The 22031-nt window shown below is 42.1% G+C and overlaps 1 protein-coding gene across 1 annotated transcript in view; it reads right to left on the bottom strand.

Annotated features, from left to right (window-relative positions):
- LOC110477470 (neural-cadherin) overlaps positions 1–22031 on the bottom strand; it is a 54589-nt gene that overhangs the window by 18523 nt on the left and 14035 nt on the right. The window contains exons 3-18 of the mRNA XM_085572359.1: positions 21505–21730; positions 20017–20221; positions 19521–19632; positions 16886–17135; positions 15813–15955; positions 15293–15465; positions 14760–14928; positions 12916–13086; positions 9486–9658; positions 9212–9379; positions 8032–8281; positions 6658–6785; positions 5329–5515; positions 5053–5196; positions 3112–3395; positions 556–2173 (exon numbers count right to left, since the gene is read on the bottom strand). Of these exons, the coding sequence (XP_085428485.1) occupies positions 556–2173; positions 3112–3395; positions 5053–5196; positions 5329–5515; positions 6658–6785; positions 8032–8281; positions 9212–9379; positions 9486–9658; positions 12916–13086; positions 14760–14928; positions 15293–15465; positions 15813–15955; positions 16886–17135; positions 19521–19632; positions 20017–20221; positions 21505–21730 (4401 nt within the window). The remainder of the gene's footprint in view (positions 1–555; positions 2174–3111; positions 3396–5052; positions 5197–5328; positions 5516–6657; positions 6786–8031; positions 8282–9211; positions 9380–9485; positions 9659–12915; positions 13087–14759; positions 14929–15292; positions 15466–15812; positions 15956–16885; positions 17136–19520; positions 19633–20016; positions 20222–21504; positions 21731–22031) is intronic.

Here is a 22031-nt window from a genome sequence, read left to right as displayed (position 1 = left end):
AAGAAGGCTTCTCTCACACTGTATGCAGCCAGCATTCACAGAAAATTCCCCCATAACAGCATTTTTCAGCTGAAGACTTAGTGTTTCAGCAGTTTACATATAAGTTCAGTTTAAGTGTATACACTAAAATTCAATTCAGTCTGGAGAAGGAAAAAGGTTTAAGGAGGAGGAAGAAGGTTCTCAGCATTCAGACTCATCATTTCTCAGCAATATTATGAACTTTGGTAATTTTTTTCTCCCCTGATATGTTAATACTGCTGAAAAACTGTACCTGAAACCAAGAGATCATTACTCAAGTTTGACAGAAAGGTGCCAAAAAAAGCAGCCAGTTATACTCCTTCTTCAAGGCTGGCTCACTTTCTTCCACAAATCAAGTGGCCCAGAGACCTGTGCCCCACATACCTACTGCTCTTTGTTGGGGTTTAAGCAAACTTCAGTAGCACCTCTACTAACTAACAGCTTACATGGAACAGGACAGAGTCCTCCTGTTAGACTTAAAGCTGCCTCTTTTGGCCTTATGTCACACGTGGAAGCAAACATCAGGGAGTGATTTACCATCATAGCTGTAAATGAGACACTCCATGTAGCCAGCAGAATGCGGGTGGTCATTTTGGTCCCCGATGTTCACGGTCAGGGTGTTGGTGGAGCTCATGGGTGGGATCCCACTGTCTGTGATCAGGATGGGCAGGTAGAACACCTTGTGCACCTCCCTGTCAAAGGTGCGCAGCGCGGTGAGCACGGCACTGCCGTTGTGGAAGTCCTGCAGGCTGAAGCTGGTCAGGCTATTGAAATCACTGAGAAGGTGAAAGGAGAAAGGTGCTCCGTTAGCAGCAGTGTCTCGGTCCTTGGCATACAGCAGAGTGGAGGTCTCATTCATTTGGACAGCCTGTGGAGAAGCTGTGTTTTCCCAGACCACTGGGTTATAATGTGCCTCAAACTCTGGCCCATTATCATTTACATCCTGCAGAGTCACTAAAACAGTGGCGCTGCCAGCCAGAGGGGGCTGTCCCATATCAGTGGCAATCACAATGAGTTGGTACTGAGCCACTGTCTCATAATCCAGCAATCCTGCAACCATCAGCCACCCATCACTAGCCAGAGAGAACTGGCCACCTGGATCAGACTTGTTTAGCAGGTGGAAAGAAAACCTCCCATTCAGGCCAGAATCCAAGTCAACAGCGGAAACCTGAATAACTCTGGTGCCAACTGGTACATCTTCCCCAAGTGCAGCCACTTCATAGAACTGGGGATAGAAGACAGGAGCATGATCATTGGAGTCCTCAACATAGATCACACAGTGAGTGATGCTGAAGAAATCCGTGTCCTCTGCTTTCACAGTCAAATTGAATACCCTCTCATGAGGCTTCTCAAAATCAACCCGTTTGCGTAGTCGGATAAACCCACAGGTGTTGACTTCATCTGTCTCTATGGAGAATTTGCGGTCATTGTCTCCATCAACAATGCTGAATGTCACCATGGCATTTTCTCCCTCATCTCTGTCCACAGCAGACACCACTACCACCTCAGTGTTAATACTTGCATTCTCGGAGACAAATGCTGTGTAAATCCTTTGCAGGAAGACTGGAGCATGATCATTCACGTCAGTCACCAAAATAGTGGCGGTGCCTGTCCCAGTGAGCCCTCCTCCATCTCTGGCCTCAACCACCACTAGGTATTTGTCTTCCTTCTCACGGTCCAGGGACCCAAGCACTGTAGAGATCGTGCCACTAACTGAGTCAATTGAGAACAAGTTCAAATTAATTTCATTTTTGACATTCTGAATGATACTGTACGTTAGCACAGCATTTATACCAGCCTTGGGGTCATCGAGGTCCACTGCTGTCATTTCCATGATAGGAGTGTCAGCCGGAGAGTCCTCAGGGATGTGGCCTGTGAAGCAGCCATCCGACACACAGAGGAAAAGGGGTGCGTTGTCGTTCACGTCCCTCACTTCTATGATCACATCTGCAAAGCCAGTCAGTCCCTCTCCACCCTCATCCGTCGCAAGAACGAGAAAGCGCCACGTCGATCGCTTCTCGCGGTCTAACCTTTTGTGCGCGCTGATCTCACCCGTGTTCTCATTGATGCTGAATTCGCTGCTGGCTCCCTGTCCGTGCAGGGAGTAGTTAATGGCATTTTGATCTGCCGCTTGGTCGGGATCTGTTGCAGAAACCTGGAACAAGACACAGGAGGCAGTTGTTTATGTCAAAAAAAGGGGAAATAACAGTTCTCTTATTGATGGCAGCTGCTACAGTGCAGGCTAAATGAACAGTGTGCATTTGAACATCAAGCATCTATTTGCTTGGGTGATTATTCTTTTAATAAACATCATGTACAGCCTAGAGAAACAGAAAAAGGACATTTTGACAGACTAATACATTCTACTTCCCTGTATATTTTGGAAAGAGAAAAAACTGTAGGAAGAATCAAGTGAAAAAATAATAACAGTTCTGCTGAGCAAGTATTTCGTGTGAAATGTTTGGAGCTGGAATACAAAGGCAAGCAGAGGCTGATTCTCTCTGAGTTTACAGACTGCTGTGAAAATAGATCATGCATCCAAGCTGATGATCATCACCAGCCAGAGAGAAGTCCCAGCTCCTGATTTTAATCCAGGGATTGCTTGGGAGATTGCTAGTTGGGCCTACCAAGAATTGCCCTAACAACAAAACAATGAAGATGATTGAGCTGGAATCAAAGAACAATCCCTGGTAATGTTTATTTGGTAGCATAAATTTAACCATTACATACGTGAAGTATATATGCCAAAACCATTCTTGTGCTTATATACAGTTATACAAATTGTGCCACATCTTCTCTGTAAAGGAAAGTTATCACATTTTTCAATACTTAGAATCAAATAATTTTTAAATCAGTTTGGGAAAGTCCCTTAGGATCAAAACCAACCACTATTTATGTAGGTGAAGAGAGCAAGTCCACCATGAAAAATTACCAGGTTTACTTTATTCTGTTCTTCACAGAAAGTTGCTAGCTAAGTCCTAATACCAGGCCTAACCCACCCTAAATAAACAATCTTTTTGGATTTGTGTGACTGGATGGGATTGAGCTGAACACAAAGCCAGGTTTTGCCCTGATTTGTGGAAACTGCTTTACCTTTAGGACAAGTACAGGCAGATCAGTGAGCTCCTCCAAGACACTGCCCTGGTATTCACTCTGAGTGAAGACTGGTGCTTCATCATTCTTATTGGCAACATTGATGATGATAAGAGTGTGGTTTTCCCATTTTCCATCAGAAGCTACAAGCCAGAGCTCATAATGTTGTTCTTGTTCATAATCCAGAGGCTGAGCAATGAAGACAGTTCCAGTCTCAGGTTCCACATCAAAAACCCCTTTCACATTTCCTGAAGTGATCTGATACCTTAGTTTGGCATTTTCACCTATAAGAGAAAGAAACAATTACCCCCTGTTCACTCTATGAATGCTCAATCCAGCTATGCACAATGGACATGTATCCAAGAGAAACCTTATTTTGCAAGACTGTTGTGGTGTATGTTTGTGTGTGTGATAAAACATAAAAACATACACAAAATGATCTGTGTACATAATTTGAAGATTCTGTGTGTGGTAGATAGGAGGCTAGGTTTGTATTTATATTTACAAGTATAACTTACAGACACAGACAAGCACTTGTTGATTGATAATGGAGAAATTGTATTACTCTAAATTATTGTGCATTCATTTGCCAATAATAAAAAAGTAACATACTATGAAAATACAAGAAGCTATTTTTACTCAATGTTTCCTAAGTCTCTCACTTAAAATCCCAGTATTCCTTAACTTTTTCTTAAACCACTGGGTGGTGCTAAAATATAACAGAAGTCCTCTATTTTGAACAAGAATTCATCTTAGAACATTCCACCTGTGCAACAGTAGTTATTTGATTGCTGCAAAACTTTTAGAAACAGCAAGTAGTTTAGTGCTTCCTGTTTACTTATTTGGAAAGGTAAAAAATACACTGCATTCCAGTATACAAAATAATTTCCTAAATTAAATAGGTGATCTGCTAGGACCAAAAAGAACATTCAGCTTTTCAAGTTGTGAGTCAGCTGTGGATGACAAGACTAGAGCAATATGGATGGGTAGAAAGTGAAAAGGCTGTGTTCAACATTAGTGCCTGAAAGGACTTGGCTGCCTTTGCGGCAAAAGCTTGAGCATCACTTGCTAGCAGCTTTTGTCAAATTCTCCCCTGTGCAGCAGCTGGTTTCAAAGGCCTCTTTACACCTCTCTCATGGACACTAAGAGGCACAGGCACTGCAGCACTGTCACAGAAAGGAACGGCCAGCTCTCACCTACTCTTAGCAACACATCCCACATCCAAATGACAGAGCTGTCATTTGGGCTCTGTCACCAGCTTGCCTTCTTTTAACCAATAGATTTGTTTCTCTTCAGCAAATTGAGCTGGACCAGCTCACAAAAGCAACCAAAATGCAAAGACAGGGATTGACTAGTGGTGCATGCTCTTGGACTGGCTCTGCCCATCTGGTTTCACCACTCAGTAGGGGCAGCTTCACACCATCAGAGCTGGCGTCAGTGTGAGCCCAAATGGAAGGTCTGACTTTCTCTTTCTTCCTGACTTCATTTCTAGCCATGCCATCCCACATTTTCCACTGTTCGTCAGATTCTTCCACAAGCATATTTAACCAAAAAGCACACATTTGATTTTTTTGCAGTAGTGGTAAATAGAACCGACTCCTAGGGAGATCTTGAAAGCACAGGAGTCAGTAAAAAGCAACCATGTGCTCCGGAAAGAGTGAGTATAAAATTACAGCAGTGTTGCAATTCCAGGCAATTTCATTCTGCCCCAAAGACATTGCCAGCTAACTTAACCTTTTCATTACAAACCTGAGCACCCAATTAAAGAAAACACTCACATGCACCCAGAACTTCTCTCCTCACTTTTACAAATCTCTTTGAAATTTGGAATTGTCTCCTGAATGCAGATAGCTGTTTGCCCATGAAAGAAGTAGCCCTACCCTACACACAAACACACATTAACACTAAAAGGACTTAAAAAGACATGCATGGTCCACTCACCCTCATCTTTGTCATCTGCTGTTGCTGTCACAACAGGACTTCCCACATCCCTGTCCTCATCAATGCTGACCTCATACGCTGAGCGAGGAAATGCCGGAGCGTTGTCATTCACATCGCTGACAAAAATCCTCACGTAGGCTGTGTCTAAGGAGATGCAAGAGGAGCACACAGAGTAGAAATGGCAGAGGTGGAATACCTTGCATTATTCCAAACAGTTCACATACCTGCCAAGACTATAAAAGGCAAAAAGCCTAATATAGAATTCCTTAGTTTTACCTGTGTTAGGCTGCCCATGAACACCAGGTCTAGCAGATTCTGATAAGTCCTGAGACTGAACTTCAATCAAATAAGAGGCTTTTTTCTCTCTGTCAAAAGATGCCTGGGTGTAAATAATTCCTGTCTCAGGTTCAATGGTAAAGAACTGATAATCCTCATTAGCATCTTTTAATATTAAGTAGTGAACCTAAAAAAGGAAATCATTAAAAGAGGTTAAATTTTCTATTTTCATTTGTATGTCCAAGTGCTGTGACCTCCCCCTTCCTCAGAAGCCTCTTCATACTGTCTGCAAAGCAGCAACACTCTGAGGAAAGACAGATCATCTGAACTTATTTTTTCTAAGTCTTTTGTTTATTTTGATATAAAAAGTGCAGAATTCTCAAACAGAAGAACATCTGTACCAGTGATATCAAGGCCCATCAAGCCCTGTATCGAGCCCAACAGAGGCCGGTAGGAGCAGTTAAGAAAGATCATTAATAACAGAAGGAGAGAGAATGTATGGACTGGCATTTTCCCTGGTGTCTCCTCATCTTCTAGTAATCCACTGTGCTTCTGATATCAAAAAAAAAAAAAAAAAAAAAAAAAAAAAAAAAAGACCAAAACCAGTTAATAATTTGGGTGCTGTTCAACAACACTGAGTAAATGAAAACCTCTGGTCTTTCTCTGAAAAAACACCAGTTCCATCCCTCAAATCATGCCCAGAGCAGCACCAGACTGTTCTACAACACAGGTTGCCCTTCAAAAGCTACAAAATGAGCAGAGTATCGAGAGTCTCCACTATCTAGAGTTTCTTCACAGAAGAGCTAGTAGGATTTTTAGAAATGGCTCAGGAAAATACAAAGAAAATGATTAGTTCCCTTTAGAATTCTGCTTTTTCCTAGGGCTGAGTCATTATTTCTATAATGGTTGAATGTTGGTTTGACCAATGATGGTATTTAACTGACTATATTTAAAAGGCTGTGAATAATTTACAATAAGCACTGATGGTCAATTAAAAAATGAGCTAAAGAGGCAGGAGTGTGAAAACATGTCCTGCAGCCACATCCACTTGTCTTGTCATGGGAGCAACCCTGAGAATCATGCAGCAGTGCTTTGTCATGGTTGCTGGATCAGGATGAGCTGCCATGCTGCAGGACCCTGAGATCACAAAGAGCATCTTCTCTGCCTGCATCCCATGAGATGCACACCAGCCAAGATAGACAAACGCTTGACAAGTGCTGTAAGAATTGCTGGGGGCCCATTCCCTGCCATCAGCTGGCTGCACATTCTCACTAATTACAGTACTACAACTTGAGTATTGTGAGAAAAAGAACTGGTTTAAGGTCAAACCTCTCCGTGTAGGCCAGAATCCAAGTCCATAGCTATCACCTGAACCACGGACGTGCCAACATCAGCTCCTTCTGGCACAGATACCTCATAGTTAGAAGACATGAAGAATGGAACATTGTCATTGACATCTGAAAAAGGAGTTGATGAAGATCACGGTAAGAAAATATTTGAAAACTTTTTTGTTTACTGTGTTTTTTTGTTTTTTCCCCCCAGGGGTGTATTTTGCTTGGAGGAAGAACTTACATTGTTTATAGTAATAAGCAATCCTGCTCTGGGTTTTCCCATTCTCATGGTAGAAGTCAGGAGGCATTTTACAGACACTGGGAGATAGTGGCCTAATCCCAGTTGAGATAGTGGCTAATGATTTGACCAGACATATACTAAGTCCATGAATGCCAGGACCAGGAGGGCTTTCATCCACAGCTAAATTACTGAAAAAGGATTTTTTTCTTGTGAGTAGAATGAAGTTTCTGCCAAATTCTGGTACCAATTTCTGTACCAATTTCTGGTACCAATTCTGGCACTACAGGAAAAACCCTTTGGGACAGGGTCCATAACCTACAAGGCTAGGAGGCTCAGACCCTGCTCTACAGCCTGAAGGGGTTTTGCATTGATGGATTGTGAAAGACAGGACAATGCTGTGATAAAGTGAAGCAGGAAAGTTGGATTCCTTTTCAAATTATTACCCCATTTTCATTTCCATAGTGGTGAGCAAGACAAATGTTTTTGCTGGAGACTTCATTTATTCATATTTTCATTTGAATGTCTGCCTAACAAAAGTAACTCCACTAATCCTGCAAAAAGCAGGGATTAATATCAGCTTTATAGTTTTATGTGGATCTACTGGAACAGAGCCTTATGAAAAGATCCTGCTGTAAGGAAGTTTGGATCAAATTTTTGAAAATTGCGTTTATCATAAGGGTAAATTTATTTCTGTACATGTAATCTCAATATGCAGTGGAAAATACTGAATGCAACAAAAATCCCTAAACAGATATCCAACACAAACCCAGCCTGAGTCGCTTCTCTTTTTATAGTATAGACTATTTCCAGTACTCATCTCCTTGTAATAGCTTGGGAACAAATACTAGATTTCTCCTCCTTTTGAAAGAAAATGTTTCTGATTACCTTTACAGAACCAGGCACAGTGCTGCCTAAACATTCAAACAGCCCATTTTTGCAGTATCACATCTCCACATTTGATAGTTGTATTAGGATTTGCCTCTGACATTGTTTAATGACTGCATGACTTTTTACAGTATAGAAATGTACAAAGCATTCTGAGGTGGCTTGGCATTTCATGGATGTTACCTTAATTCATGGCATTATACTAAAAATAATAAGAATATTTTTCTGAACAGCAACAAAGCTTACCTGTTATATTGACACAAACAGTGGCAAAGGAAGCTAAAGGAGTCATTGCTACATTTTGTGCCCGGACTGTCAGGGTGAAAAACTTAGTAGTCTCAAAGTCAAGTGGTTCAGCGACTAGAAGAGAAGCAGATCCATCAGCTCTGTTTGGCTTCAGATAGAAACGAACTGGCATGTTAGTCTCTGGAACTTGACCCTCCTCCAGGTTATACGTAACCCTGGGATCACCAAGGGGGGATGTGGCTTTGATGGTCTGAAGAAGAAAAGAGCCACCAGATACATTCATGAAGCCGGAGTTACAAGTGTTATGTGTTGAGTTTGATGGCAGAAACATACACACATGTATGTACTCCAAGAACATACATGCCTGTATGACTCAGGTAACAGGCAAAATAGAAACATTTACAGAGCTGAGTTTTATTTTACAATACCTAGGTTTGCTGCAGGTGTTTAATCAACAGTAAATTTATTTGTCTGTAAATGTGCCAAGCCAGAACTGCAGCACAGCTATAGGAAATCAATCCCTCCTCTCTCCTTCTTCCAAAGCAAAACTAATCCATAAGGAGACCATTTCTCCATTGAGTTGTACATTTTACTCAGCAAGTTACAGAAGAAAAACTCAAACACTAAATTGTTTCCAAGTACTTGAATATTACATGCAGGAGGAGGAAGGCAGGAATTATGTGGCAATATATAGAAGACTAAGTCTTCTGTCCTTAAAGACTATGTCTCTATGGGTTAAAAAGGAATTAATTTGAGTTACAAGAGTCCAAAGCAAACTATGTGACTCCATGCTCTCGGGCTAAACTGAGAAAAGCTTTAAGAAAGACACAAGCAGATAGCACAGCCCACTGAGTATGGAGGAGTGAGGAGATGGCTCTTGGAGGGAACACACAAGAATTTCCTTTTCTGTCAGAACATAAGTCTTGTTCCTGTGGAAGCACACCTTGAGGGCCATTAATGTAAGAATTCACTGGGAAAACTGCTGCAGCTGAAATGCCACCCTATTCTATGACAGGTACACCTGACAAACTTTAATGGGTGCACAGCAGTGAAGGCTCATAAGGGAATAGTGCAAGGCAGTAAGGCTGCAGAGCGGGCATCTCTGAACTTCTGACTTAGAGCATAACAGAGGAAAACGTGGCAATGAAGAGGGAGGGAAGTAATCATGCTTTTAACATACCACAATCTTGGTGTCACGAATGGTGCTTTCGGGGATGGTTACCCAGTATGTGCTCTGCTCCCAGCGGGGTGGCTGGCTCAGTGCACTAGTGACAGTCACCATCAGCTCCGCGGTGCTGCTTCTGTTCCCACCATCTGTCGCTACAATATAGCGGCTAATGCGCATTGTCTAGAAACAAAGGCAGAGGATACTTGAAAACTATTTTGTACAAACCAAGAGACTTCAATTAACCCTCCGCAATGGATTTGAAGGGCTGGAGTCTCACATTACTCACATTATGTAGCGGGCCATTCACATACACCCAGCCTGTGCTGGGGTTGATCTGGAAGTATTCCAGCTGATGCTCTAACATGGAGTATGTGACAGCAGCATTCACACCCTGGTCACTGTCGTGAGCTGCAACTCGGAGGAAACTCATCCCCACCGGAGTGTCTTCGCTAAGGAAGTCTTTGAAAAGACAAAGGTATTGTCAGCAAGTCTGCTCTGGTTTAGCAGGCTGTATTTGTAAATAAATACCCCTGTAAAACATCATTGTTCCCTTCATGGGAGACTAAACGCTTCTGTACCGAGGCAGTTTATAAAGTATTGTCACCAACAGTGTCTACAGTCCTCTTTTAGCTTTCCTTTCCCTCTCTCCTGCCACACTGGGCTGTTAAGTGAGCTGCTAGTGGTGCAGATTTACTGACACTGCTGCTGCCAGCGCTGGTGCCTCTCCACGGCGGCACTGGCAAGCCCCACAGTGGCTCACATGCCCACTGCTTCAGACCACAGCCCAGCCTGTGGGCTCAGCTGATGATAAAAGCAGGCTGGCATCAAAGGCAATTCTGTTGAATTGAATTAATCTTGAGTATGAGTGGTACTGGCAGCCCTGCCAGTGGGAGGCACTAAGTAATAAAGACTCAAGTCACAGAGAAAATGCCTCCAACCCCCCAGTGTTTTGGAAAAGCTGACCAGAGCAAGGGAAATGGTCATTTTATGTATGTCTCTTTCTTTAGGTTTCACTCCCTGTTCCCAGAAATCCACCTGTGTCAGAGGTCATGTCTTTCTGCTTGTAGTTCTAGAGAGACCAATCCTTCTTTGTAATTGTCATCTAAAAAATCTGGTGGCAAAATCACGTATTCGAAGAGCCCACTGCACAGATGACTAATTCTGTCATCCTAAAGCCTGATTTCTGGAAGAGACACCAACAGAATGATGGGAAATCATGAGCAGTCATTTCTTGCACCCCTCCACTCTGCGAGGCAGTTTCATATGAAACTACTGCATCCCTGCCAGCTGTCTTTCTTCCACACTCGTCTTTACATTACACTGATTTTTGTCCAACTCTTACCTCTATCCTCAGCCATCCAGTCCCAATTCCTCCTTCAAGTAGCTATGTGTGCTTGCCTGATTGTGTTTTTGAGTTGTTTCCTTGTACTAAGTCTCCACCAGCTCAGTGTATTAAAACTGACAGTGCAGTTGGGCTTAGGCAACCCAGTCAATCTGTTAATTCGTGTCTTGCTCAGAAACTATTTCCTATCTTTGGCCTCCCCTATATGCATGTCCTTTAGCATTTTTGATGTGGGATAATCAGAACTGCACACTACTTATGGAGCAGTTATGTTTTCTGTTTTGGTCTTCTGCTTTAATGTCTACAGTGTGTAGTAGTGGAGCAGTACAACTTTAAACAACACCAACCACTTGCTCCATGAGCAGTAGTTTGAGATTTAATTGGCTTCACTCCTCCCTGTGTCATTTAATTGTCCTGGGATTCTTGTCTTTTGTATGTCAGTAACAGACAAAGCTAATCTCGCAAGAGATTTACCAGCGCTAAGATAGATTAATGAAAATTGAATTAACTGCCATAAATCACTGTAAAATTCTCCTTTTTTGTGTTAAGATTTTGTTTGTGTGTGTGTGTGTGTGTATTTATGCTGACTTTAACAGTCAAATTCTGTTAAAGTGCATTGTAATAAAAAAGACAAAGTTACTTGGAAGGGTGGTACTCTCGCATTTCATGTGCTTTGCTTGCTGATGACACAACTTTAACATTTACTGTACCATCCCTACTACAGTTAAGCATTTCTTTAATGTCTGTTTTGCAGAGAGATGATAAGATGCATGGCTAAATCAGGAATTTGACCAACATGCTAGTGCTGAGAGTAAAGAACCAGCAGTTTCCAGGATGAATAGAAACCTATGACTAATGGCATTTGATCTTGTTAGGGAAGAAGCTATTTTTAATTCTGTGACGTTCAAGCATTGATTATTTATGTAGAGATTCTGGGAAAGTGCTAGGCATAACGTGACCTCATTATCTGCAGTTCTGCCATCTCAAAAAGCTACCTTTGCTTCAGAACCTTTGCTGGTACCCTCTGTTCATGAAAAAAGGAAGAAAAAAATCAGCCTGTTCCTTGAAGTGCTGAAGCCACCATAATTACAAATGCAACCTCTCAGCTTCACAACTTTTGAAAAAGAGGAATCCTGGGCAGTTTTACCTGAAGGACATGTGTGATGGTAGAATAGAAGGTTCATCTTTGCACAAACGTTACCTCTACCTCAGGGATTGTCTGCTCCACTCAAAAATATTTCTCTACAGGAAGATCATTCCTGCTCAACTTCTCAGTGCTGCTTTGGCCAGATTCGTAGAAGATGCTGGTAAGAATGTAGAAATGGCTATTCCAAATCTACACATTTTAATGAATTTGGCACTTAGAATTAGTCACTACAAGATACTTTAAAAGGTGCAACACAATCTTCCTTCTGTCCTTGTACATAACTCTGAAGTGTGGATGTATATTTAGCATATTTCCCAGCAGATGTCACTTGTTGTTAAAGTCCTAAAATATAAACATCCAACTTATTTTTGAATCCTAAAATGCTGGCATCTGTGATGTTAAAGACAATTTTCTTATAAGCCATCTTCATTTTAATAAGACATGGGTCACTGCTTTGCCCTCCATGACATTTCACACAAGTGGAAAAAAACTCCAAAATGAAGTTGTTGACAGATGTACCAGCAACAATTTTTTTTCCATTTTCAAGCAATTATGCAAGGAAGGACCTATTCCAGTCCAACAACTAGAGATTATACTCATGACTTGTGGATGACATTAAATGCAGAGAGTCCAAGTGTAATGAAATGCAGGATTCTACTGGAGAAGCATCAAATAAAATTAAACAAAAGACTGATGTAAAGCATATGATGCGGGGATGAAAAAGGGAATGTCACCAGGTCAAATGGGAAAAGGTAGCTCAGCAGGACAAATGCAGCAGGTGTTGGCTTCCAGCCAAAGGTAGCCTAGAAACCAAGGATTTTGCAATGTTTGGCAAGACTCAATGCTACTTCAGTCTATTCAAACAGAGGTGCTGTGCTACAAAGACACAGATGACAATTGTACTTCTACTCAGGGTTGATTTCCCAGCTAGGATGTCATGTTTTGTTTAGGGACATCAAATAAAAATTCAGTGCAGAAAAAACTGGGCAGAGAAAAACTGCAAAGAGAAGGGATCAGATCTGCCTCATCTGTAGGAGTGAAGTATGTCAGTTTTTAAGAGAACTGCGGTGACTAAAGAGGACTGGTTAATTCTGCACATTCCCACTGAAGATGGGTTAAACAGTAACTGGCTTAGTGGGCAACAAAAGAAGTGACCACTGTTACAAGGAATAACCTTCTAAAAGATTGATGCGGCAGTAGTGGGACAAGCAGTTAAGTAGCACTCACACTGATAGCGACTCTTGTCAAACTTGGGGTCGTTGTCGTTGACGTCAGCGATGAGGACGGTGACCTGGCACACGCCGATCAGCGGCTCCTGCGCCTGGTCAGTGGCAGTGACAGACAGAGTGTACTCCCTCTGCCTCTCCCGGTCAAAACTCTGCGTGGTGGTGATGACTCCTGCAAGCACAGACACCTCCTGTGCTGCCTGTCACAGCCTCAGGACCGAATTTGCAGAGAGGAATCTGCACATCTCCTGAGCAAAAGGAAGCTCTGACCACACGCAACACAGCCGTGAAGCTCGATCCTCATCGACCCTGCAACATGTCTTGGACTAGACCAACTTCAGTTCTCCTCTCTCTCCTCCCCTCACATGCCTCATGTCGCCTTTTTCCTGCTGCCCTGGTAAGAAGCCCAGTCTGAGTATCTGAGATATCATGGCTCATGGAGCACAGAAGGAATTTCTCCTTTGCACTGAAGGGCCTCTCTAGGTTTACTCCAGTGGTAGTGCGAGTAACTGAATCAGCTCATTATTACTTTGAGGAGGAGTCACACTGCAGAAGACACAAGTGATATGACCAAAGTAACCTCTGCTACAGGAGTTGGAGACTGTCTCACTGAACAGATTAAAATTGAGTAAAATTATATGGATAAATCAAACAATTTTCTCAAAATTTCGGGTTTTCCTCCCTACTAATCAAGTATCTCTCTGTACCTCAGCTATTTTCTTCTGGTTAGCAGATTTTGAACTGGGCTTCTTGAGGCCACTTCTAGACCTATTTCTCTACAATGCTCAAAGTTCCTCAGCTCTGTTATAGTCCCTTCCAATCTCCTGCACAGTTCTGGATATAACACTATCCCATTTTCCTATTTTGACTATGGAAACATCAACAATTATATAACATCTTAATTTAACATAAATCATAAGTAAAAATATTGTTGCCTTGTTCTGTATGAGGGTTTTGCCTGCAGTGCACTGGATCTCCTATTTGTGTGTGACATGAGAAATAAACTGTGGCCACATCACAGGGAAGAATAATCTTGACCTGTAAAACTCACATTTTCTGCTACCCTTGATCCAAATAAGAAGGTAAGTGATACAGAACACAATTTTATCTTCTTATTGAACTTATTTATCTTCTTATTGAACATACTGAACTATTTTATTTGCATTTGGGACCTCTGATATAAGAAGGATGTGCATTTGTTGGAGTGAGTCCAGAAGAGAAACATGAAGATGATCAGAGGGTTTGAAACCTCTCCTGTGAAGACAGACTGAGCTGGGATTTTTCAGCCCGGAGAAGAGAAGGTTCCAGGGAGACCTTACAGCACCTTCCAGTGCCTAAAGGTGGCCTACACAAGAGCTGGAAAGTATCTATGGGCATGTAGTAATAGGACAAGGGATAATGGCTTTAAACTGAGGGAGAATATGTTTAGATCACAAAGAAATTCTTTACTGTGAGGGTGGTGAGACACTGCCAACACAGGTTACCCAGGGAAGCTGTGGAAGCCCCATCCCTGGAAGTGTTCAAGGCCAGGTTGGATGGGGCATTGGGCAGCCTGGTCTAGTGGAAGGTCTCCCTGTCCACTGCAGGGGTAGTGGAAAGACATGATCTTTCATGTTTTTTCAACCCAAACCTACTATGATTTGAACCACTACAACCTTAATCTAATCTATGTGCATGGCTATTTACATACCCTGAGCATTTTCCGGTGTTTACCTGTAAACTGTCACAGCTGACCATGCAGTTACATGGTTTAGCATGAGCCTATATGAACATACTGATACAGTGGCATTTCCACTACAATATAACATAATTTTCATTTTTTCTCAGTAACCTGAAGCTACTGACCTGTGTCTGGGTCAATGCTGAAGCCTAGGGAAGCTCCATCTCGGTGCATGAGCCCATACTTCACCTGTCCATTGATGCCGAGGTCTGCATCGTAGGCTTCTACCTGTAGCACACGCGTGCCTGGAGGCTGGTTCTCCAGAACCCAGGTGCTGTCACTGTAGTAAGCGCACTAAAAATACACCCAAACATCCCACCCTAAATATTACACAGAGTCACATGAATCTGCTGCACAGTGCCAGTATTTTTCCAGCAGGTCTGGGAAAAACTTGGAAGAAAATTGCTACTACTACTGATGCACACAAAGAAATCAATCCCTAAGGGAGAGGAAGGGAAAAGGAGGACGAAGTCTTTACACTTCCTCTAGGAAGAAAGCTGACTGCTTACAAGCTGACTGTTCACTTACAAGTTCATTCTGCTCTGCACACACAGACCCTTCAGCCCACCAGCAACCACCAGTGGCTATGGAGACTCTGTTATCCCAGTTATACCTTAGATGGGAAAAGAATATCTGCAGAAAGACAAAGACATCTTACCTCTCTAAAGACAGGCTTGTTGTTATTAATGTCATTAATTCCTACAATAACCTCAGCAAAACTGCTGAGAGGAGTGGGTCCCCCCGAGGCATTGTCATCTATCGCAGTGACATTCAGGGTGTACTGTGGCCCTTTCAGACTGGGTGGTGGGTTTCTGCGGAGTTTAATGATACCTGAATTTGGAAGCATAAAGTGTCGTGTTAATTTACTCTGTAAACACACAAAATCAAGTGAGCATCACATTTCTCTGTCACAGTATTGCTGGCTCAGTTTGTATTTTGGTTGCAAAGCACAGGAACCTATCATCTTAGTCAGCACACCCTTAGACCAGGATCCCAAGTTTTGGCTGATAGTTGAAGAACAACCATCATATCAAAGAACTTGTCCTCATTGATACAAAGCAACTCCATTTGCAGATTATATAAATATGGTGCTCTCTTCTGGTTCTTGACATGCAGGTGGAGCAGAGTCAGTAGAGATCAGACAGTAAATAACTGTGTTCTAAAACCTCTTTCCTTACCTTTCTGGCTATCTAGCTCGAAGTTGCCCTCCTCATTGCCTCCTGTAATCAGATAAACCAGCCCATCTCCATCAGGGTCCTCTGCCCTAACAGTAGCCACCAAGGTGCCAGGACCAGCATCCTCCGAAAGGAAAGTCCTGTAACTGATGGACATAAGGGAGAAATGGCAGCACACAAAGTATCAGAATAACCATCACCATGTTAACCATCAGCAAGATTATGAACTCATTATGAATGGCTTTTTAAAGCTTTGGGCATGCAACCGTAGAATCTTAAATTGGTTTAAGACATAACTTAGGTCTTCTTTGTTCAACATTTGGTATTTATTTTAGGATTGTAATCCTGTACTTTTGGTATACATAATTTTGAAGGATCCCTTGGAGGATAACAATATGCACCATAATACGTTGTACTGTAAAACAGGATCATATATCTATTAAAGTTGAGAAAAAAGGACTAATATCTATCATGCAGTGTTTCTTATATCCCTATATATTAATGGAAAGCATTAGATACTACCGAGATGAATGTAAAAAAGTATTTAATTTTGTAAATAAATATATGTATGTTTTGTATTTAAAACACGTTCATACTTCAAAATTGTGGAAAGAATAGAAATTATCTTGATTAGGGACAGGAAAGAAAAAAGACTCTTAAACATGCAGGGGCTCATGAAATTAGCTTAAAATACAGTCTGTTGATGCTAAAATTAAGTTTCACTGGTAGTTTGCTAACTACTCCATTTACTTGTCACCTGTTTATACATGGATATTCACTTTGAAATCCAGGAGTCAACACAGTCATAATCATTCCCTGTATAGATAGGTCTTTGATTTATTTTGTTCTCTCTCTATAAAGTTAATATATGATATCAAAAATTATGCATTTTTTAATATACAATCTATAAATGAAAGGCCAACTCCTAAAGCCTCTTTATATATAGAAATTACCCTCCAATTTCACTGGTACTTACACTTGCACAAAACCACAAGGGACCATTTAGCCAAGTGCTATTAAGGTTACAAGTCTGAACAGCATCTTTTAAGAGCAAAGCAGGTGCTCAAGGTCCTTACACGGCCTGGGAGAAGACGGGAGCCTCGTCGTTGACGTTGGCCATTCGGATGCGCACGGACGCCGTCCCTGTCCGAGGGGGGTGTCCTTTATCCACAGCGATCACCACGAACTCGTACATGTGGTTGGCTCGCTCAAAGTTCAGCCTCTGGTTAGAATTGACGACCCCGTGACGTGTGATGGAAAAATCAGTGCTCTGGATGAAGTAAGAGATCTCAGAGTTGGAGCCAGAGTCGCAGTCTGTTGCAAGCACTATTAGAGAATACATTTAACAGAATAGTCATACTGCAAAGTAAGTTTGGTTATGATGTTTCCCACCAAGCCAGCTCTGTTTGTTTGTTAGTTTTTGAGAACAGGCATCACCTAAATCTGTTTAATCCAGAAAAAAAATTGTTTGTTTGTTTTGATTTTGTTTTGGTCTGGTTTTTTTGTGGCTAGAGTTTGGGAACTTAGCAGGAAGCTGGGAGTGAAAAATCAAAACAATTCTTTCCTCTGCTCTAACCCAGCCCAAGTGATCTCAGTCAGGTGAATTTGCAAGACAGCTGTGATCCCAGCACTGCACAAAATGCTTTGTACAAATAGCAGTCAACACTGGCAATTAGCACACAATCAGTATGCACGTTGTTTAACATTATCAGTCATAAACTGGTTCCTCACTCTTTGCAGGAATGTTATGTTCAAATTTAATTAGCTCCTAGCTAGTTATATACTTTTTAATTACCTGGTGCTTCAAGGTAGGAAGAGTGATTAAACATTCCTCCCCAGTAAATGTTTATTCAGTCTGCTGAGTGTCCCATCTGCTCAGGAGCAGCAAACCAGCATAACAAAGCATCAAAAGAGATTTTTAAGAGCAGAAGCTCACCTCTCCAATTACCTTGCAATTTTTCTAGCTTAAGAATGAGGCTTCACATCATACCCACACTTGTTATAAACAAACTCCTTATTCTACCAATAGGATCCAGATGCAGCCACCGTGGCAGCACACAGCCTTGTGGAAGCAGAACTGGTTGCAGTGCGTGGACACCCCAACAAACAGCTGCAGCATCATCCACAGAGGGGTGGCAGAAACAACCTGTCTCTATCAGAATATTAACTCAAAATAGGAAAGGAGCAGAGAATGATTTCAAAAGTACGGTGAAGAACTGTTCTACTTAGTTGCAAAAAATTTCAACTGCATCTGCCTGTGGATAGTTACTCATCTCTGTTTACAAGGATATTTAGAGTGGTTGTAAGGTTTTGTTCAAAATCTCCAAATCCTGCTGTGAATAAATGTTTGTGTTACAGACTACAAAATCAAGGGCTTTAGAGTTAATGACTCTCTTGCTGCACTGACAGACAAAATATATTAAAAACTCAAAGACTAAAATGACAGTGAATTAAATCTGTCAAATATAGTGGTTAAGTATTGTTTTTAGAAAGGCATGTGAAAAACTTACTTGATTTGAAAAATTTGGTTTTAATCTACAGTCATTAGTGAGCCATTTAAGCATTCACAGAAATACATGCTATGTGCTTAACAATATGCTTCTTTTCCCCCAGATGTTTTCTGGCAAATAGGGAATGTGGCACTTACTTGTACATGACAAAACATGCCTTACTTCCCAATAGCACCATGGGAATTCTATTCCCCTCCATTTAATTCCATCCTGGAAACTGGTGTGCCTTGCAAAGGGTATTTTAAGGATCATATGCCAGCCACAAGCAGCTCTGTGCTGGCTTTGCATGTGTTGTGAACTAGCTTAGTGCAAACTAACTCTGGCTCAAAAGCTGACTGAGTTGTCAGCTACAGCTCCAAGCCTTGTTCTGCTGGAACAGAGATGCAGCTGAAGGCTGAGGGTCCTTCTGAGAGCACCCTCCATGCTCCAGACTTTGAGTGTGCTAAAATAAAAGCAGCTGAAAACTGAAACCTATATTCACATCATCCACAGTTTTAACAAAAGCATTTATCACATGACCTTTTTCACTGCCATGAACAGCTACAGGCATGCCCACAATGGCAAAAGCTGTCATTTTTGCATTTATTTTTTATCAAAATACTATTTTAGCCTCTAAAAATGTCACCTGTGCAGTCAGGGTTTATATGCAAGTGACACATGGCCATGTTAAAAACAGCAAACATGGGATGATGACTGGTAAGCCACAACCATAAATATAAGTTTACAGGCTTCTAAATTATTTTTTCTTTAACACTTTTCAAGTCAGTTATGCAGCGTTAATGTCTATTTGACAAAACAAGCTTCCCATTTTTAAAAAGCCCAGTTTTTTTCTTAACACATTAGGAAAAGTAAAACTAATTGCAGCTGCTTCTGGCACACAAAAAGATTGCCAAGATGAGTTAAAAGACAGCTACAACATTTAAACGAAATGAAGCCACTTTCTATCAGCTGCTTTTATTGCCCTTGGATACCACAGGCTCTCCCCTTGGGCACAGTAGTGACCCTCACCTGAAGACACTCACAGCTCTACTTCCAGGATACCTAAAAGTCATCCACAGACCACCAGGAAAGCTGCCATCCACATCTTACAAAGGCAGTGCCAGTGCAAGACAGCACTTCCTCACGGCCAGAACATGGAAAGGTGATAAACTAGCAGGTCTGCAGCATGACTGATACGAAAAGGTGACAGGATGGTCCCCACCTTGCAGAAGAGACGTGCCAATAGGAATGGTTTCCGGAACGTTGTCTCTGCTGTAAATGGAGCGCTGGAATTCAGGAGAACAGTCGTTTTCATCGGTGATATGGACCACAACCTAAGGAAAAAGGACACATTGAGAATGGATTTTAGCTTCTATGCTGCTAAAAGAGCACCTCTTCCTGGACACTGCAGTGGCAATCAGTGCTTTTGCTGCTGTCCCATCCTTACACCTCTGATGCTATTTTTCTCACACGACTCCTGTAACACAGAGAAGTATTTTCTCCTCCACTCCCAAGATGGAAGGCAAAGCCAAAGAGTAATAACAAAAGGTAATTAAAGAGCCCAGATGTGAACTCAGGTCAGAGCCCAGATTTCTGCCTGTACTACAAGGCTCCTCCCTACCCAGCATCCTCACAAGTATCCTGGGCTATCCATCTGTGTAACTGCTCCTGGAGCGAGGGATTGCAGCCCATGGGAAGGAGTGAAGAGGTTCATGTACCTCAGTGACACTGCTGAGCATGCTCTCAGCTTCCACGGCTTTCAGCAGGAGGTGGTAGAGGTGGTGCTCGCTCTCGTAGTCCACGGGGTGGGTCAGGCTGAGCTCTCCGCTCTCCTGCCTCACCCAGAAGAGCCCAGAGGGGTTCATCAGCAGAGTGTAGGAAAGAGGCTGGCTCTGGAAAGAAACAGCCTCAACAACTGCTACTCTGCAAAGAACGAGAGAACAACCCTTTGCTTCAAAACAATAACCACAAAAACAGTCTCCTCAGCACCTAGAGGATAGGATGAGGAAAGGTGTCTTGCTCACTCTCTGTCTATGCTTGGCTCAGTTTTGTATTCAGACAGGGAGCCCATCTATCTTCTCTCACCAAACTTATTCACTGACATAGCAGTGCTGAAATAACAACCCATTTCAACCCCCACTAACGCTAAATCATCTTTTTCTTTCCTATTGTAGCCTTTTAAATACTTGACAGCAGTTACTGGTGAACCCCCAGTTTCTCAGTTATTCAGAAATAAGTGACCTACTATACTTTTGAATTTTTCTCTAGCTGTATATTTAGAAAAGAAACAGGTTTAGACATGGATGGGAAACCCATGGACCAGAGGGCTTTCCAGATCCTGCTGTCCACCTTGGCAGGGTATCAAAGGAACATTTGCTTCCCTACTGTGACTTATGTTTTGAAGCTCCACCTCTCACACCAGTCTTTCACCAGCATAATACACTTTTAGCTCATCTCACTGAAAGCTCCTGGGAAGCAGAGAAATTTCCCTCCTCCTTATTCAGTCTCTCTTAAAGATTAGTGGCACATCTCCAGCAATTTTTCCTAGGTCATCAGTTTATTTTGAGGGTTCCTGCTCCTTAGAGGCCTTATGGCACTGTTCCACCTGCTCCTTAGAGGCCTTAAAGCCCATTTTGCTCTTAAGCAGCTGAACAGTGACAATAAACCCAGAGCCAGCTTGAGAGCATCTTCCCACTGTGGCTTGGCTTAGCCACTCTTCATGCAACAGCAGAGCCTCTTGGATATTGAGCTTTATCTATTTGTACTTCACACTGGTGCTGTTATCTCAAGAGTCTGGCAATGACTTGTCTTTCTAGAAATTTAAATACAAGTCAAACGGGACACAAACAACTCCAGATCTGGTTAATTAAAAGACTATTTTTCAAGCATTTGTTTAAATCACCAGAAGATGCATAGCAAGTAGTTTGGCTGTTCTAATTCATGATGCAATGCACTAAAACCCCAAAAGCATTAAAATAATTCCAGCGTTCCAGACTACATGTGACACATGGAGACTCATGTCACACTGGAGAAACCTCAAAAGAGGCACAATTTCTTTTAGAAAACACAACATTATTTTTAAAGTGTGATAGACAAATGCATATGCATGGCCCTAAGACGCAAAACCACAACAGTTTCACCCTGCTGTGCTCTGTGAAGCTCCCCTCAGACTGCAGAGAGGAGTCACCTAACCAAGTCCAACTTACTTTTCTCCTGCTGGAGTATTTTCAGGGACAAACACGCTGTAGGACATGTTAGTGAACTGCGGAGGTCGGGAGCCTGCCAGGATGGAAACGGAGGCGTAGGGGCTTTTGTTGCCATGCTCATCAGAGGCTTCCACAGTAACCACATACTCCTTGTTCCACGTCAAAGGCAGACCAGTGGTCATGATCATGCCGGTGTCCTTATCCACTCGGAATCGCTCTTCACCACCTATCAACACATGCACAAAGCTGGTCTGACACATGCCCTACAGCAAAAGCATTTGCACCTGCACCATTTCAAGGTAAGCCATCATCCACTCATCCACCTATGTCCTTGTATGCAATACTTTTTACCTTTCCAGTTGCTCACTTTATCTTTCACTCACCATGTAAAAGAGACAAGAACAAGTAAGATATGGAGCCTTAAGCTAAAAGTAAAGCTGACATAAATTTCAAAATAAGCAAAGAAAATGGCAACAAGAAAGATTCCAATCCACATAACTTTTAGTTACAGCACTACTTGCTGTATC

Source organism: Lonchura striata, chromosome 2, assembly GCF_050655825.1.
Source record: "Lonchura striata isolate lonStrDom1 chromosome 2, ASM5065582v1, whole genome shotgun sequence".
In the NCBI taxonomy this organism is placed as follows: Eukaryota; Metazoa; Chordata; class Aves; order Passeriformes; family Estrildidae; genus Lonchura; species Lonchura striata.
This window is presented reverse-complemented; position numbering and strand designations above follow the sequence as displayed.